A 19,039-nucleotide genomic window follows, 5' to 3' on the forward strand; every position below is an offset into this window, starting at 1 on the left:
GGTCTATAGTTCTCCTTTTTAGTGGGGTCTCTGTCTAGTTTGGAATCAAGGTAATGCTGGCTTCATAGAAAGAGTTTGGAAGTTTTTCTTCCATTTCTGTTTTTTGAGAATAGGTATTAACTCTTCCTTAAGTGTTTGGTAGAATTTCTCTGGAAAGCTATCTGGCCCTGGGCTCTTGTTTTTGGCAGATTTTTGATTAGCAATCTGATTTCTTTACTGGTTATGGGTCTTCTAAATTTTTTTTTCTTCCTGTGTCAGTTTTGGTAGTGTATATGTTTCTAGGAATTTGTCCATTTCTTCCAGATTGCCCATTTCATTGGCATAGAATTGCTCATAATATTCTCTTATTATTGTTTTTATTTCTGCTGTGTTGGTTGTGATCTCTCCTCTTTCATTCTTGATTTTATTTATTTGGGTCCTTTCCTTTTTCTTCTTGATCAAACTGACTAGTGGTTTATCAATTTTGTTAATTCTTTCAAAGAACCAGCTTCTGGTTTCATTGATCTGTTTTTTGTTTGTTTGTTTGTTTGTTTTTTGTTTTTTTTTTTTGTTTTTGTTTTTGGTTTCGATAGCATTATTTTCTGCTCTAATCTTTATTATTTCCTGTCTTCTGCTGGTTTCGGGTTTTACTTGTTCTTTTTCCAGCTCCTTAAGGCATAAGGTTAGGTTGTGTATCTGAGATCTTTCTTCCTTCTTTAGGAAGGCCTGGATTGCTATATACTTTCCTCTTTGACTGCCTTTGCTGCATCCCAGAGCTTTTAGGTTGTGGTGTTATCATTTCCATTGACTTCCATATACTTTTTAATTTCCTCTTTAGCCCATTCATTCTTTGGTAGGATGTTCTTCAGTCTCCAAGTATTTCTTACCTTTGAAAATCTTTTCTTGTGGTTGATTTCGAGTTTCATAGCATTGTGGTCTGAAAATATGCATGGTATGTTCTCGATCTTTTTGTACTTACTTAGGGCTGGTTTGTGTCCCAGTATATGGTCTGTTCTGGAGAACGTTCCATGTGCACTGGAGAAGAATGTATATTCTGCTGCTTTAGGATGAAATGTTCTGAATATATCTGTTAAGTCCATCTGGTCCAGTGTGTCATTCAAAGCCATTGTTTCCTTGTTGAGTTTTGGATTAGATGTTCTGTCTCTTGCTGTGAGTGGGGTGTTGAAGTCTCCTACCTTTATGTTATTACTACTATTATGGTATTACTATCTCCTACTATTATTGTGTTAGTATCGATTATGGTATGGTATTACTGTTCTTTATGATTAATTTTATCTTTGGGTGCTCTCACATTTGGCGCATAAATGTTTACAATTGTTAGGTCTTCTTGGTGGATAGATCCCTTGATTATGATATAATGCCCTTCTGCATCTCTTGATACAGTCTTTGTTTTAAAGTCTAGATTGTCTGATATAAGTATGGCTACTTTGGCTTTCTTTTGTTGACCATTAGCATGAAAGATGGTTCTCCGTCCCCTTAATTTCAATCTGAAGGTGTCTTGAGGTCTAAAGTGGGTCTCTTGTAAACAGCATATAGATGGATCTTGTTTTCTTATCCATTCTGTCACCCTATGTCTTTTGATTGGAGCATTGAGTCCATTGACATTTAGAGTAAGTACTGAAAGATATGAATTTATTGCCATTATGTTTCTTGTAGAGTTGGAGTTTCTAGTGGTGTTCTCTGGTCCTTTCCAATCTTTGTTGCTTTTGATATATATATATATATGTATATATTTTCATCTTTTCTCTCTCAGAAGGTCCCCCTTAAAATTTCTTGCAGGGCTGGTTTAGTGGTCATCAACTCCTTTAATTTTTGTTTGTCTGGGAAACTTTTTATCTCTCCTTCTATTTTGAATGACAGCCTTACTGGATAAAGAATTCTTGGCTGCATATTTTTCTGATTCAGCACACTGAATATATCCTGCCGCTCCTTTCTGGCCTGCCAAGTTTCTGTGGATAGGTTTGCTGCAAACCTGATCTGTCTTCCCTTGTAGGTTAGGGACTTTTTTTCCATTGCTGCTTTCATGATTCTCTCCTTGCCAGAGTATGTTGTGAATTTGACTATGATATGCCTTGTTGATGGTCTGTTTTTGTTGGATCTATTGGGGATCCTCTGTGCTTCCTGGACTTTGATGTCTGTGTCTTTGCCCAGGTTAATAAAGTTTTCAGCTATGATTTGCTCACATAACCCTTCTACCCCTATTTCTGTCTCTTCCTCTTCTGGGACCCCTATGATTCTGATGTTGTTCCTTTTTAATGAGTCACTGATTTCTCTAATTCTTAAATCATGCTCTTTTGTCTTAATCTGCCTCTATTTTTGTGCTTCATTATTCTCTATAAGTTTGTCCTCTGTATTGCTGATTCTCTGTTCTGCCTCATCCATTCTTGCCACCGCGGCATCCATCTGTGATCGCAGCTCAGAGCATTTTTAATTTCATCCTGACTAGCTTTTACTTCTTTTATCTCTGCATAAAGGGATTCTAATCTATTTTCAACTCCAGCTAGTATTCTTATTATCGTGATTCTAAATTCTGGTTCAGACATCTTGCTTGTATCTGTGTTGGTTAAATCCCTGGCTGTTGTTTCTTTGTGCTCTTTCTTTTGGGGTGAATTCCTTTGTTTTGTCATTTTGAACAGAGAAATGGAATTAATGAGGTAGAAAAATTAAAATTAAAAAATATATTAAAATTAAAAAATATTAAAATTTAAAAAATATTAAAATTAAAAAATTAAAAACACATACACACACAAATCAAATAAATGGCACTAGATCCTAGGTGTATTTTGATCTGGGTGTTGAAAGTGGTTTGACAGATTAGAGAATAAAAGGGGGGGGAAGGAAATCATTTGAGAATTCTAAAAAATGAATACACTGAAGTAGACTAAAATAAGATTATGGGAGTAAAATAGAATTTGAAAAAAATTACACAAAAGTAAAGTATATAGTAGAAAAAAATTAAAAAATATTTTAATCAAAATTAAAAATAAAAATGAATTTTTTCTTTTTCTGCATCCAAGAAAAAGAAACAAAAAGAAAAAAAGGAAAAAAGTTCATTTGAAAATTTGACAAAGTGAATATACTGTAGTAGACTAGAATAAAATGATGGAACTCAAGTAGAATTTGAAAAAAGTTACATAAAAGCAAATAATACATTAAAAAAATTAAATGTATTTTTAATAAAAATTGAAAGTAAAAATATAGGTTTTCTCTTTCTGCATTCAAGAAAAAGAAAAGAAATGAAAGAGAAAAAAGAAAAGGTCGTTTGAAAATTTGAAAAAGTGAATACACTGAAGTAGACTAAAATAATCATTTTCATGGCATATCCTTTTACAACATTTCACTTTCAGCCTATCTGTGACCTAAGCTAATGTAAGCATATATGCCCATATAGTTGTTTTTTATGCAGCATTTAGTTGTTTTTTTAATTTAATATCTATTTAGCCACTATTTGTCTTTTTATTATAGATTTTAATTCACTTAAGATTAAAGTAATTATTGTTAGGAAAGGACTTAGTATTGCCTATTTTTTTTCTATTTTGCAGTTCCTTTGTTTCTGTCTTCCTTCTCATCTTCTCTTGTAATTTGGTGGTTTGTTTTTTGTAGTAGTATCTTTATGTTTTGTGTATCCACTACAGGATTATTTTTTATGGTTACCATGAGACTTACATAACACATTTTATAGTAATAACAGTTTATTTTAAACTGACAAAAACTTTGATTACTTATAAAAACTGTATACTTTCATTCTTCCTCATATTTTTTTTGTTATTCATGTTACACATTACATCCTTTTATGTTGTGTGTTCATTAGCAAATTTTTGTAGCTGTAGTTATTAATACTTTTGTTTTTTAACCCTTGTACTAGAGTTATAAGTGATTTATCCACCATCATTAAAATTTTAGAGTATTCTGGATTTAATTATATATTTATATTAATCAGTGAGTTTTATACTTTTGTATGTTTTCATGTCACTAATTAGCATCCTTTGTTTCAATCTGAACTCTCTTTAACATCTCTTGTGGGCACCACCTTTTTCTGTCAGCCCTTTATGTCATTCCATTTTCTCCTGGCCAGCAAGATTTCTGCTGAGAAATGTTATGGTAGTTTTAGGGGGGCTCCTTTACATTAGGTAGGTCACTTTTCTCTTGCTGCTTTCAAAATTCTCTTTTGTCTTTGACTTTTGACAATTTCATTGTAATATGTCTCTTTGAAGATCTCTTTATGCTTAATCAATTTGGTTGGGGTTCTTTGTGCTTCATGGATCTGGATGTTTATTTCCCTCCCCAATTTGTGAAAAGTTTTTGTCATTATATCCTTAAATAAGATTTCTGAAACTTTTTCTTCTCTGCTCCTTCTGGGAATCCCATAATGTGTATATTGATTTTTGTTTTTTGGTTGGTATTCCATAAGACTTATAAGCTTTCTTCACTCTTTTAAATATTTTTTTTCTTTTTGTTCCTATGACTAGGTAATTTCAAATGATTTGTCCTTGAATTCATTGATCCTTTCTTCTGTATGCTGTAGTCTGCTCTTACAGACTACAACAGGTTACAGACTGTAACCCTTTTTGTGGATTTATAGTTCAGTCATGTATTCAGATCCAGGGTTTCTATTAGGTTATTTTTTATGATTTCTGTCTTTTGGTCAAACTTGCCATTTTGTTCATATTTTTTTCCTGATTTCATTGAGTTGTCTACTTGTGTTCTCTCTTATCTTGGTGAGATTTTAAAGATGATTATTTTGAATTATTTTTTAGGCAATTAGTAAATCTCCATTTCTTTGGGATCAACTACTGGAGTTTTATTTTGTTCCTTTGGTGATATCACATTTCCTTGATTTTTCATGTTCCTTGAAACCTTTCATTCTGTCTTCACATTTGAAGAAGGAGTCACTTCTTTACTACTGGCTTCAGGAAAGAAAAAGCTTCACCTGTCATCCAGGCCAGAGATACTGGGGTCTCCAGACTCTTTCTATGTATGCACTTGCTTTATTCCTCCTTATTCTCCTGGGGAGAAGTCTTAGATTGTGTGCCTTATCTTGATTTCGCAAAGCCAGGCCGGGTGCTGAGATCCTCCTATTTATCTCCCCTAGGGCATTTCCCTGAAGTTTTCAAGGTTACACACCTTCTCCTAATCCAGCAGATCCAGCTGGATGCTGATATTTATGTGCTGTGTGTAGGAGCTTACATGCATTGTCTGCAGGGGAGCATGGAGTGTTGGCCACAGGACAGGAAGAGGTGCAGGGAATGCTGGTGGTAAATTCTGGCTAGTTATAGGATCTGTAGGTAGAGATCCTGTTGGATTTGTGGGAAAGGTTCTTATTAGAGTCCCAGTCCAGTTAGTAGGATCTGCCGCTTGCTGAAATCCATGTATTGGTTGCTTTGTGCTCTTGCCTTTTTTTTCTCTGCTCTTAGCTATTCCTAGATTATTCAGCTTTCCCAATTCTTTCAATGTTCTGATATGGAAAGATGAATTTGCGTCTCTTGGACAGCCTTTTCACAAGTTTGGGGAAGCTGAGGGCTCACTTTTTCCAGTGAGAGAAATCGCAGGTGAAGGCAGTCTCTCTTGGCCCTGAGCTGTGCTACCTTGACATGGTTAAAGTGAAAGTGTTTTGGTTTTTTTTTTTTTCATCCTCTTCAATGCTTGAGTTTTTGCTCCATGGGGGTGCTAGAAACTCTCAGCTGTATGCTGAGGCTTTGATAAATGTATTCTAGTTCATGGGTCATTGTTAAAATCAGTTTCTATGGGGATGTGAGATATAGAATCTATTTCATCATCTTACTGATGTTCAGGAGAGATTTTTTATTTCAGTCGGTCTCCCATTCTACTTTGTAGAACATTCAAGTTATATTAAAAAAACTCATCTTTTTATTGATTTGATGACAAGGTTAGTGAAAATTTTTATGGGATGTAAATAGGAGGACAGTAGTTAAGCAGAATCAAGAGGCCTGCATGTGGGTAGTAGATAGCGCAGCAAGCAATGGTTTGAGTTTGGATGAGATCAAAGAATCCGACTTTAAAGATCAGGCAGGTAAAAATCCAAAGGTAGGATAGTTTGAGGAATGGTCTTGTAGAGAAGTACTAGAGTGAACTTAATCCTGTAAGAAGGGATGTTTTCCGACATGAAATCATAGCCATCTAAGTTTGTGTTTCTTCTAGCAATAATTACAGGGTAAACACATTTGAAATTTAATCAATTTTACCTATCATTATAAGCTGGAGAGACATGTTTACTGTTTCTAACACATCTTCTAATGGCATTTGATAAAGCAAAGAGCAATTCTGTTGTCCTCAGTGTCTTTTCTTAATGACAATATCACACTGGAAGGACATTTTCAAGAAGGTTTTAATTGATTTAATAATTGTTATGAAACATTGGGATAGGATGTTTGTATTAAAATAGTGAGCCAGATAGTATCCAAAATCTATAAAGAGCTCACCAAACTCCACACCTGAAAAACAAATAATCCAGTGAAGAAATGGGCAGAAACATGAATAGACACTTCTCTAAAGAAGACATCCAGGTGGCCAACAGGCACATGAAAAGATGCTCCATGTCGCTCCTCATCAGGGAAATACAAATCAAAACCACACTCAGATTCCACCTCATGCCAGTCAGAGTGGCTAAAATGAACAAATTTAGAGACTATAGATGCTGGAGAGGATGTGGAGAAACGGGAACCCTTTGGCACTGTTGGTGGGAATGCAAACTGGTGTAGCCATTCTGGAAAACAGTGTGTAGGTTCCTCAAAAAATTAAAAATAGATCTACCCTATGACCCAGTAATAGCACTGCTAGGAATTTACCCAAGGATACAGGAGTGCTGATGCATAGGGGCACTTGTACCCCAATATTTATAGCAGCACTTTCAACAATAGCCAAATTATGGAAAGAGCCTAAATGTCCACCAACTGATGAATGGATAAAGAAATTGTGGTTTATATACACAATGGAATACTACTTGACAGTGAGAAAGAATGAAATATGGCCTTTTGTAGCAATGTGGATGGAACTGGAGAGTGTTATGCCAAGTGACATAAGTCACACAGAGAAAGACAGATACCATATGTTTTCACTCTTATGTGGATCCTGAGAAACTTAACAGAAGGCCATGGGGGAGGGGAAGGAAAAAAAAGTTAGAGAGGGAGGGAGCCAAAACATAAGAGACTCTTAATAACTGAGAACAAACTGAGGGTTGATGGAGGGTGGGAGGGAGGGGAGGGGGGTGATGGGTATTGAGGAGGGCACCTGTTGGGATAAGCACTGGGAGTTGTACAGAAACCAATTTGACAATAAATTTCATATTAAAAAAAATATAATAGTGAGCCAAAGAAAGACATGGCAAAATTTGCAAATGAAATAAGGAGGTAGATTTAGATGTAAATGAATCCTTGACATATGGCCAAGCCTATAGTGAGGTTATTTCAATTATATGCATGGATAAAGAAAATGTTAAACTTGGTATTTGTAAAATTAATTTCCTTTCAATTTTTTTTTCATTTTTTGTCCATCTGAAAGAGAAAAATGGAGAGACTCAGTAACACAATAGAAAAATAGAAATGGAATAGAATCATGAAAGGAAGAATTCTTCTGAATGATTTTAAGACATTTAACCAGTTTTATAAAAGATATGTTTTAGTTGTATTTTATATTATAAAATATGTGAACATTATAGAGTGAATTATATACAACAAGTCTACGAGACAGACACAATCTCCAGTTACAAATGAAGGGCATACATGGGGTATCCAAAATGTGAATCATCAAGAAAAGCAATACTGTGCAAACACTGGTGACTACTAATTTTTCTTTCTTTCTAATTGTTTTGAAATGTTTCCTTTTCTGTTATAATTTTCTCTTCCTAGCTTGGCCCTAGCTTTGTAGTTTTAAAAATTTTATCCTACATTATATCGCAATGATTCATCATAACGTAATATAGGACAAGGATCAATGTAAGATTACATACACACAATATGCATACACCTGTGTGTGTGTGTGTGTGTGTGTGTGTTTACATAATGTAAGATTAGACCCTCTGACCATTGGGTGTGTTTGTGTATGTATGTATACTCACATGTGCATGCACATCTTGAAGATCATTGTATGATTTCATTTTATGTTAAGGGTTCTTCAGAGAGCTTTTATTTGATATTCTTTCTCCAATTATCACATTATGCTTAAACCTTGGAAAGGCTTCCCCTCTTGATATATTTTAATAAAAGAACCTTTAGAGCCACATACCCTCCATCTTTTCTTCATAGGCTGTAGAGTATCTTGGCTTCTATTGCCTGAAGACTTATATCTAATGGAAACATTAAAAATACCATGTCAGGTTCCAGTAGTGGGAAATAGCTGGAAGTTATAATAGATCAAATGGAAGACAGAGTTTTACTTTTAAATTAATAATTAAATTCAGAATTCTCTTTGATATGTTAGTGTTGAGGCTAATTAGAGTATATGATTTACAGTGAGGCATGATGAAAATAATATTGAATATTGAATATTATACAACTTGGATATTAATCTGAACTTCACTGTTTATTTGCCTAATGACCTTGAGTAAGATGGCTTCAGCCTGACTTCTCACAAGTTTAAGTGTGTGGTTACCAGTATCTTTACTGCCCAACTCTTTATAGTGTTGTCAGGATGAGATGATATATGTTAAAATATTGTGTAAACAATGAAGTTCAATATTAAGGTGACTACTGTAAATAATAGTTAATATGTGCCATGCACTATATTAAGTCTTGTCATAATTTTTACAACAGTTTTATGAGACAAGCAACATTAATATTCTAGTTTTACAGATCAGAAAGGTGAGGTTCGGATTGTGAAGGACACATGATTGGTTTCACACTATAGGTCAGTGGGAAAGGCAAGATTTGGATACTGGTCTGTCTGACACTAGACTTGATTTTAATAATTGCACAATTTTTGTCACTCACTTGAATAATAATTGCTACATAGAGTTATGCATGGAAGTAAAATTCTCTTTATTATCACATCTGAATTCTAAATGAGAAAATGAAATAATATTTATTTTTCTTAAAAACAGAATGCCATAGAGTTCTAATCATCCAAATGTGTTCTTCCTTTAGAATTTAATTATCTTGGATCCACTCACAGTGACTGAGGAAGAAATAAGACCATCACTAGAAAAACGTCTTGAAGCCATTATCAGTGGGGCTGCACTGTTGGCTGACTCTTCCTGCACAAGAGATTTCCATCGGGAACGGATTATCGCAGAATGCAATGCCATTCGTCAGGCTCTCCAGGACCTGCTTTCAGAGTACATGAACAATGTAAGTAACTGGTTTTCCACCAACCCCTTACAATGGGTATGTACTGAGGTTCTTTCTGTGTACAAATGTAATAATTTACAAATGAGTACATGATTTTACATGGTTTGGCTTTCTGAATGGGTTCTACTCACAGAGTACAGCTTTGAAATAGGAATTTCTAGGGATGAGATCCAACAATATATAATTGTTTTATTTGAGGAAGTATTTAAATATTAAAGAGAGAAGAAGAGAGTCAGGATTAGAGAAAAGAAACTGGAGTTGCACATCAATAAAAGGAAGATGAAAAAATGGGAAGGTTGTTCAGGATTACATTGGTGAATAACAAAATTGGAATTTAGGTAGTATTAGATCAAGTGAATGCTGCAGGAATCAGGGTTTAGTTTTGAAGGTGTAGAGTGCCTGTAGTTTGTCACTTTGGCTCCTAACCTTTTTCACAAATGATATACTTGTATAATTTTTTGCAGTTTGACCTACCTCTTAGGAATATTATAAATGTTGTCTAAATTTAGACAAATGAAAAAGTATTTGTTTCAAGATCCTTTTGGTTTCATTTCATATATATTCATATGTGATATATTCAGTTCATATGTATTTTTCTACGTCCATCTATGGAGTACATATGCCAGTTTTTACACTCAAATTATTGCTGTTTTTAAAATGAACAAGAAAGCATTGAAGACATTGTCAACCATATATTGATCATTAAGCCCCCTTAAGTAATAGAGCTAAATAAAATGAAGGATTTATAATATATATATAATATATATATATATATAATATTTTGTTCATCTTCTTTATAAATGGAATAGTTCAAGAATTATGAGAGTACATTTTGAAAATTATTAGTTACAAATCATATGACTTTGGGGTATGAAGTTGAAGATTTAAGATTGTTCAGTATAAGTAATTTATGTGAATAATTGAAGTGTGCTAAAATTAGTTAATGAGTTTTAAGGCTCCTTCTGCACATTTGATGTATCTTCATATCTTAATATTTGATAACTTTGGCTCCTGACCAAAAGTCTCTTGCCTGTCAAGAGATCAAAGTTGTAAAGCAGACTTTGTTAATCAGAACATGTTAGTAATGTCATGTCCTGCTTCTGAAGCTAGAATGTCTTCAATTTTGGCATATAATATACTCTTTTTTAAATTTCTAGTATTTAAAAAAAAATTTATGGAACATTACGACAAAGCATAAGAAATAGAAAGTTATATAAGAAAAGCATGAACCCAGAAAGCATATAATACATTTTTAATTAAAGATTTTTTTCTAATGTTTGTTTACTTTTTAGAGAGAGAGAGAGAGACAGAGACAGAGAGACAGAGTGTGAGCAGGGGAAGAACAGAGAGAGGGAGACATAGAATCTGAAGCCGGCTCCAGGCTCTGAGCTGTCAGTACAGAGCCCGATGCAGGGCTCAAACTCATGGACAGCGAGATCATGACCTGAGCTGAAGTCAGATGGTTAACTGACTGAGCCACTCAGGCATCCCTAGTTAAAGAGTTTTTAAGGGAATTTAGCAATTATAAGAAACTCAAAAGATAGTATTGTATCGGATTTCCTTCTCCCATGATCTATAAACCATTAAAATTATTCTCATATTTATACATACAAATAAAATTGCATATAAGTTTATTTTAATCTATAAAGTATAAAATTATAGATAAATTAACTTTTCAGATATAAAGTTGTTTTATTCTTTTAGATGCAAAAGCAAACAGATACACATGCACAGTCACCCACATACATAGTTGGGGATGGCAACATAATCGTAGAGCTTGATGCAAAATGAAAATGCAAGTACCCTTGTTTAAAATCAGGGAAAAAACTTTTTTTCCCCTCATAGTCTTGATTGACCTAAGAAGGTGATTTTTACTTGCTATTTAATGTTAGGTTCTCTGTTACATAGTACTTGTGAGAACATGCAGACCCTCACAGGTGTCTCTAGCCCTGCCCCATGACCATGACCCACTTTGCCTTGTGCTAAGGCCCCCACTGGGAGTGGAGGGTGGCAGTAATTGTTGGGTGGGAGAGCAGGTGGCTAAGGACTTGTGCCCGAAAGGCAGAACTGCTTGTGAGTCTAGGGCATATGCTCCATCACTAATATACACAAATCCCAAGGTAAAATTATTAAACATTTCAAGACTGTGGTAGCAAAGCATTAAAGGCCAAGCATGGGGTTCCTTTCTGAGTATGGGGCCCTGAATACAGTCACAGGCCCCTGAAACTGGTCCTGTACATCATAAATACATACCACATAAGTGATTTTATGGCTCTTTTCAACTTTTGGTTAAAAACTATTTGAGTTAATAACTATTTATACCAAAGGTGAAGTGATGAGAGCATTTTGCCCTGGGTATAATCATTAAGAAGGTGCATTGTCTCTAGATATTTGTAAACAATAATAAACGAACTGAAAGTTGGTCTGGTTTTTGCTATCACCAAACTCTAGCAATTCTAAATGTTAAGTGATAAAGTGTTTTTCTCAAAATTCTTTTGTTTTTTTAAGTTCTAAACAATACTATGGTTATAATTGACTTTTAATGATATGTATGAATGATTCAAATTGCACATCTTATGATTATCCTTTAATAACCATGACATTCCTTAGGCATTTAAACAGCAGATTCAAAGAAACAATGACGACACAATGATTATAAAGAAAAAGAACTAGAAATATCAATTCTGATATTTATGTTATCACTCAGAATTTTTATTTAAATTTAAAATTATAACAATAAAACAGAATTGCTGGGGTAATATTTGTATTAGGGAAATGCAAATTTCATGCATTTGAAGTTCATACGTGAAATCCTTTATTGAATTTGAGCACTAACTGAAATTTGTTCTTCTTTTAAAATTTGTCAATTACTTTAAAGTTAAAGAACAAATCAGAAAAATAATGGTTATTACTGAAAAGTAATTTTGTCATGTAGAGGAGACAGGTGTTTAAATATTTACTTCAGGTATAAAATATGTTAAGTGAGTCACTGAAAAAAATGTCTGTATATATATATATTTCTTACTGCTCTTTTTCTTAACAAGGGTTTACTCTGATAGTTTCAAGGCCCATTTCTCAAGAACACATAACCTATTTATTTATGTTACTAATATCCTTCTCTTCGGTATGTTGGTTTTAAGACAAGGTAAGTTCTATGTTAGAAGAATGAAGTGGAAAGAAACTTTTTCATTTATAATATGCAAATAATTAAGATCAGAGGTAAGTACCTTTTAAAAAATCATGTCCAGAAAATTATCTTAATTTTTTTTTAAAGTAGACTTAGAAAAAATTTTATTTAATTGATTAGATCATACTACTCTTTATGCTTGATGGAGGCCGTTTTCTTCTTCCTTCCTCCTTCCTCCATGTTTCCTCTTCTCCTCTTCTGGCAAAGGAGAGTAAACACCCCCTGAAATTCATTTCCCTCTTGGCACTTCCCATTTTTAGCTCTCATCCCTGTTGGCATTCCTGTGTTTATTTGTGTGCCTTTCCTGGACAGGAGCTCCAAAAGAGTGAGGACTCTCTCCCTGGCCCTTAGCACAGAGACTTTCAGGTAGCAGGTGCTCAGTGATTATCATTTGGTTACAGGTATATTGAATTTAGTACTTGCTTCTTCTCAGTTTTTAAAATTAAAATGGACAATGTGCCTAAAGCAGTTAATTTATATTTATTTAATATATTAAATAATAACCATGGAGAAAATATGGGGAGGATTAATGGTAAGAATAGAAACCTGGGATAGGAAGAAGGGCACAGAGGTGAGAAATCTGTTCTTTGGGTGATCTTACTATATTTGTATATTCCTTTCTCTTAGGATATAATGTTAAATACTTGTTGAGGAGGGCATTTTTTTTTCAGGGAATGAAAGACTTATTATGTGTGGGTAATATCTGGTGATCTGCCCTAATGTTGGTGTAGAAGTCAGAGCAGGAGGAGCTAAATTTATGAAATGGTGGTCTACATGATCAGAAACCCATTTATATGCACAGTATATTAACTTTCTATTGTAGGTAAAACCCACTAATAATAAAAAAAATATGAATTTGTAGTATTATGAAAAAGTACTGCACAAGCAGTATAATAGTTCCTTTTCATATGAAAGTGCAGAATTTTAGGCCTAATGCTAGTATCTGACCTAGCCAATTAATATTTGAATTAAACAGCATGAACCAATCTGGAAAAACTGTGGGGTATATTATCAGAACACGTTTCTAGGTTTATTTTTATTCCAAGTTTATATCAGAAATGACGCTTCTTTATAACTGTTTCATCTGCTTTAACGAAAGGGAATGCACTTTCCTGGTATTAGCTGAACTCAAACCTTCCTCAGAATTTGCTTAAAAGATTTTAGATGGCTCTTATACTTAAGTCCTCAACTTTCCAGTTTAAGGAATGTTGTGTCTAATTTGGTGGGCCTGGTTTGCTTTTCAGATTAGTTAGGAGCTTTTCTATTGGGCTGTTGATAAAAAAAAATGCTTGGTAATTATTGAGACACAATAAAGATAACCGTAAAAATTTAAAGCAAGATGAACACTCATAATCTGTGCATCTTTTATATGAATGTAACTTCAAGGTTTCAAATTTTGTTAGTCTATTGGGTACAGAGAAGTTCAGCAGTGGGAAACGAATGTAGCTTATGTTTTCTCAGGTGCAATCCGCATGATCAGTATGAATCTAGGTGACTTTACTTTCTTTTTTTTTTTTTTTTTTTTTTAACGTTTATCTATTTTTGAGACAGGGAGAGACAGAGCATGAATGGGGGAGGGTCAGAGAGAGAGGGAGACACAGAATCTGAAACAGGCTCCAGGCTCTGAGTTGTCAGCACAGAGCCCGACGCGGGGCTCGAACTCACAGACGGCGAGATCATGACCTGAGCCGAAGTCGGCCGCTTAACCGACTGAGCCACCCAGGCACCCCGGTGACTTTACTTTCTTAAACAGATCAGTAAGTCTTAATCATTTGTTTTTTTGACTGAAGCTCTATGTTTAGTAAGTTCAATGTCTTGTCACATTAATAAGAAATTAGTAGGTAATGAAACCACATGGATCTATAACGGGTAAAACAGTTGACCACTTAACACTTTAGTGATTATATATGATTGTTCTAATGTTTTCCATAATATATGAAATAATTATTTTACATCCATAGGTCAAAAGTCGGACATAAGTTTCACTGGGCCAAAAAAGGAAGTGTTAGAGTGCTCCAGTCTTTTCTGGAGAATCCATTTCTTTGCCTTTTCCAGCTTCTAGAGGCCATCCATAGTCCTTGGTTCACAGCCTCTTTGTGTATCTTCACAGCCAGCAATGTCACATTTCCCTGACCCTGTTTCTGTCCTCACATCTACTTCTCTGACCACATCCAGGATATGTTCTCCACTTTTTAGGATTCATGTGATTAGATAGGGCCCACTCAGATTATCCAGGAGAGTCATCCCATCTCATGGCTCTTAACCTTAATTACATTTACCAGGTTCCTTTTGCCATGTAAGATACCATGCTCACAGGTTCTGTGAATTAGGGTGTGAGCATCTTTGGGAAGCCCATGATATACACTAATACCAGTCTTCCTTAGTCTCTTCTGTGGAGTCATCATCACTCCTTACATTTTAAATCTATTGTGGTTAGGGGCGCCTGGGTGGCGCAGTCGGTTAGGCGTCCGACTTCAGCCAGGTCACGATCTCGCGGTCCGTGAGTTCGAGCCCGCGTCAGGCTCTGGGCTGATGGCTCCAAGCCTGGAGCCTGTTTCCGATTCTGTGTCTCCCTCTCTCTCTGCCCCTCCCCCGTTCATGCTCTGTCTCTCTCTGTCCCAAAAATAAATTAAAAACGTTGAAAAAAAAATTAAAAAAAAAAATCTATTGTGGTTAGCATCTCTTACTTTAAGCTTTATGCAGGTAGATCACATATCTATTTTATTTACTATTTTATCTTTAGCCCAAGATATAATACTTGGCATTTAGAAAAAGCTAAATTGTAGTTTTTAATGAAAGAATGAATGAAATTATTGCATATTGTATATTCCCTATAATGGAGAAACTTCTTCTCTGGCATTCAATGAAATGAGTTTTGAGCATCTACTAGATTTATATGATGAACTGCCTGTTATAAAAGACCTTATTTTGCAAAGTATAGGTCTCTTCTAAAAATCAGTGTGAATATTCAGAAATAAAATTTTCTCATCACAGTCTCTTCATTTGTATGCACATCTAGGTATATTCCACAAGATTTTTACTAATTAAAAAATATACTCCAGAGAACATTCAGAATTAGATAAAGTTTAACTTCTCTTTTTTTTAAACTTAGAAGTAAAAAAAATGTCTATTTTTCTAAGACATTTCTGCTGTTTTTGTTATACCTTCAGGATTGGTTAGGTCTAGTCTGTCTTCTCTGATGTACAGCATAATTAAGGAATTCTTCATGTGGATGGGGCAGAGTGAGGAGGCTCTAAAGAAGGGAGGGTCTTAGAGAGAAGTTTTTTTTAATGGTGGTCTTTCTATAGTTGGTGAAAACAAAGTTGGAGGTGAGTTGTCATCATGATTTAGTTCTAAGAATCATCAGACATGGATATTTCCCCCGGGGTGGATTTAAATCATGTTGATATTGTTAAGTTTGGACATATTACTGAACAGAATCTTCAAGTGATGTAAGGTTGTTGGTGAAGTTAGTACTCAGATTGGTACTTTATTAGAGAGGGTATTAGAGAGGTATTAGGGTATCAGAGAGTTTAGTGAGTGATGGCTAAAGTAAGTCAGGCCTGGCTGTATGCAGGGACTAATTTGCATTTCCAGACCTCTTACTTGCTCAATATTTTCTTCTTTTGGTGTCTTATGTGAAAGTACATTGTTGGTTCTCATTATGTATTTGTTTAGTGACTAAATAATCAAATGGACTGGCTTTTGTTATTCAGAGACCTATCTCATTTGTAAGTCTTGTGTTTAATTTTCCTGTCCTGGGGAATTATAAAGATTTGCTAAGCCAACAAAGAGATGTTAAAGGGTTTTTCTTCCATATTAGTCCTCTACCTCTTCCTTGAAAATCCATTTTAGAAATAATTTAAGCCTTATTTGTCATGATGATAAGGTAAAGCAGTTAGGATGATCTTTATGCAATGACTTTTTGAATACTAGAGACAGGTTAGAATTAAAATTCCAAAGAGGTAAAGGCAACCCCAAATCTCTTTTCTTTTCTTTTCTTTTCTTTTCTTTTCTTTTCTTTTCTTTGACATAACTGGCTTTTCTAACACAGAGAAGAAGGCAGAGATGTAGACAAAATGCAAAGATGGAGGAATTTATCCTAAATTAAAGAATAAGGTAAGGCCATGGCCAGAGAACTAAGTGAAGAAGATATAAATAACATGTCTGATGAAGAATTTAAAGCAATAATCATAAGGATACTCACTGTGCTTGGGAAAAGAATAGAAGACATCAGCAGTACCCTTAACCTAGATTTAAAGAGTTAAAGAAGAATGAATCAGAGATGAAGAGTACAATAAGCAAGATTATAACATACTTGGTGCAATTCAGGCTAGAAAAAGAAGAATGAAAAAAAAAAAAAAGAATGAATTAATGACCTAGAAGACAAAATAATGGAAAGCAATGAACTTGAACAAAAGGGACAAAGAAGAATTATGCAACACAAGAAAAGACTTAGGAAACTCAGTGACTTCATCAAATGGAATAACATTTGTATTATAGGAGTCTCAAAATAGACAAAGGGGAATGAAAATGTATTTGAAGAAATAATAGCTGAAAACTTACTTAATTTGGATAAGGAAACAGACATCCAGATCTAGGAGGCACAGAGAACTCCCATCAAAATAAAAAAAAGCAGATGAACATTAAGACATATTGTAATTAAATTTGTAAATGTACTGATAAAAAATCTTGAAAGCAGCAAGACAAAAGAAGTCATTAGGTTACAAGGGAAAAACCATTAGAGTAGCTGGAGATTTTTCAACAAAACTTGGCAAGCCAGAAGGGAGTAGCATAATATATTCAAAGTGCTGAATGGGAAAAATCTACGGCCAAGAATACTCTATCCAGCAAGGCTGTACTTCAGAATAGAAGGAGAGATAAAGAGTTTCCCAAACAAAAACTAACGGAGTTCATGACCACTAAATTAGCCCTGCAAGAAATATGAAAAGGACCCTCTAAGTGGAAAGGAGAGACCAAAAATTACAGCATAGAGGCAGGAAATACAAAAGCAGTAAGAATGAATGTTTCTGTAAAAATCAGTCAGGAAATTCACACAAAAAAAGAATATAAAGACTATAATAACATACACCTAAAACATAGGGAGGAATGTAGAAAAGAATTTGTTCAAACTTGAATGACCATCAACTTCATATAGACTGCTATTTACAGAAAAAGTTGTATATATAAGCCTTATGGTAATGATATATCAAAAACCACTAAAACTTGAAAAGAATAAAGAGAACATAATCCAAATATATACTAAGGAAAATCAGCAAAACATGAAAGAGAAGAGACAGAGAAGAGAAGAGAAGGAAAGACAAGAAAGGATCAGAGAAAATTTCTAAGCAACAGCAAAACAATAAAATGGCAATAAGTACATATGTGTCAGTACTTACTTTGTGTTTTTTTAATTTAAATTAAATTATGTTAATTTTTTTAAGAGAGAAAGAGGAAATGAATGGGGGAGGTGCAAAGGGAGAAGGGTGAGAGAGAATCTTAAGCAGGCCCCACGTCCAACACAGAACATTACAGGGGACTCGATGTTACGACCATGAGATCATGACCTGAGCTGAAATCAAGAGTCAGACACTTAACTGACTGAGCCACCCAGGTGCCCCAATAATTACTTTGAATATAAATGGATTAAATGCTCCAATAAAAAGACATAGACTGTAAGAATGGATAAAAACAAGATGCAGCTATATGCTGCATACAAAAGACTCATTTTAGACCTAAAGACTTCTATAGATTGAAAGTGAGATGTAGAAACTTTTATCATGCAAATGGATATCAAAAGAAAGCCAGGGCAGCAATAATTGTATTGAACAAAATAGACTTTAAAACATAGATTGTAACTAAGAATGGCACTATATAATAATAAAGGGGACAATCCAGCAAGAAGCTATAACAGTTGTAAATGTTTATGCACCCAACATGAGAGCACCCAAATGCACAAAGCAGTTAATAACAAAAATAAAGGAACTAATTTATAATAACACAATAATAGTAGGGGACTTTAATACTCCACCTACATCAATGGACAGATCATCTAAACAGAAAACCAACATGGAAATGGTGACTTTGAATAACACACTGGACTGGATGGACTTAACAGGTATATTCAGAATATTCCATACTAAAACAGCAGAATACACATTCTTTTCAAGTACACATGGAACATTCTCCAAAATAGATCACATATTATGTCACAAAACAGGCCTCAACAAAACGTTGAAATCATACCATGAACCTTTTCTAACAATACACTATGATGTTAGATGTCAACCAGAAGAAAAAATCTGGAAAGACCACAAATACATGGAGGTTAAACAACATGTCACTAAATAATGAATGGGTCAACCAGGAAATCAAAGAGGAAATAAAAAAAATACATGGAAACAAGTGAAAATGAAAACACAATGGTCTAAAACCTTTGGGATGCAGCAAAAGCAGTCCTAGGAGGGGAGTGTGTAGAAATACAGAGCTACCTCAAGAAGCAAGAAATATCTCAAATAAATAACCTAACCTTACACCCTAGAGTCTATAA

The 19,039-nt window shown here is 34.4% G+C and overlaps 1 protein-coding gene across 3 annotated transcripts in view; it reads left to right on the plus strand.

Moving 5' to 3' along the window:
* The window catches only part of CTNNA3 (catenin alpha 3), a 1,784,170-nt gene that overhangs the window by 523,674 nt on the left and 1,241,457 nt on the right, over nucleotides 1–19,039 (plus strand). For all 3 annotated transcript variants that reach the window (XM_078434311.2, XM_078434309.2, XM_078434310.2), the window contains one exon: nucleotides 9,099–9,302. In XM_078434311.2, coding sequence (XP_078290437.1) covers nucleotides 9,099–9,302 — 204 coding nt within the window. The remainder of the gene's footprint in view (nucleotides 1–9,098; nucleotides 9,303–19,039) is intronic.

The sequence above is a fragment of the Panthera onca genome, chromosome D2, assembly GCF_046562875.1.
Source record: "Panthera onca isolate mPanOnc1 chromosome D2, mPanOnc1 haplotype 2, whole genome shotgun sequence".
NCBI classification, from domain to species: Eukaryota; Metazoa; Chordata; class Mammalia; order Carnivora; family Felidae; genus Panthera; species Panthera onca.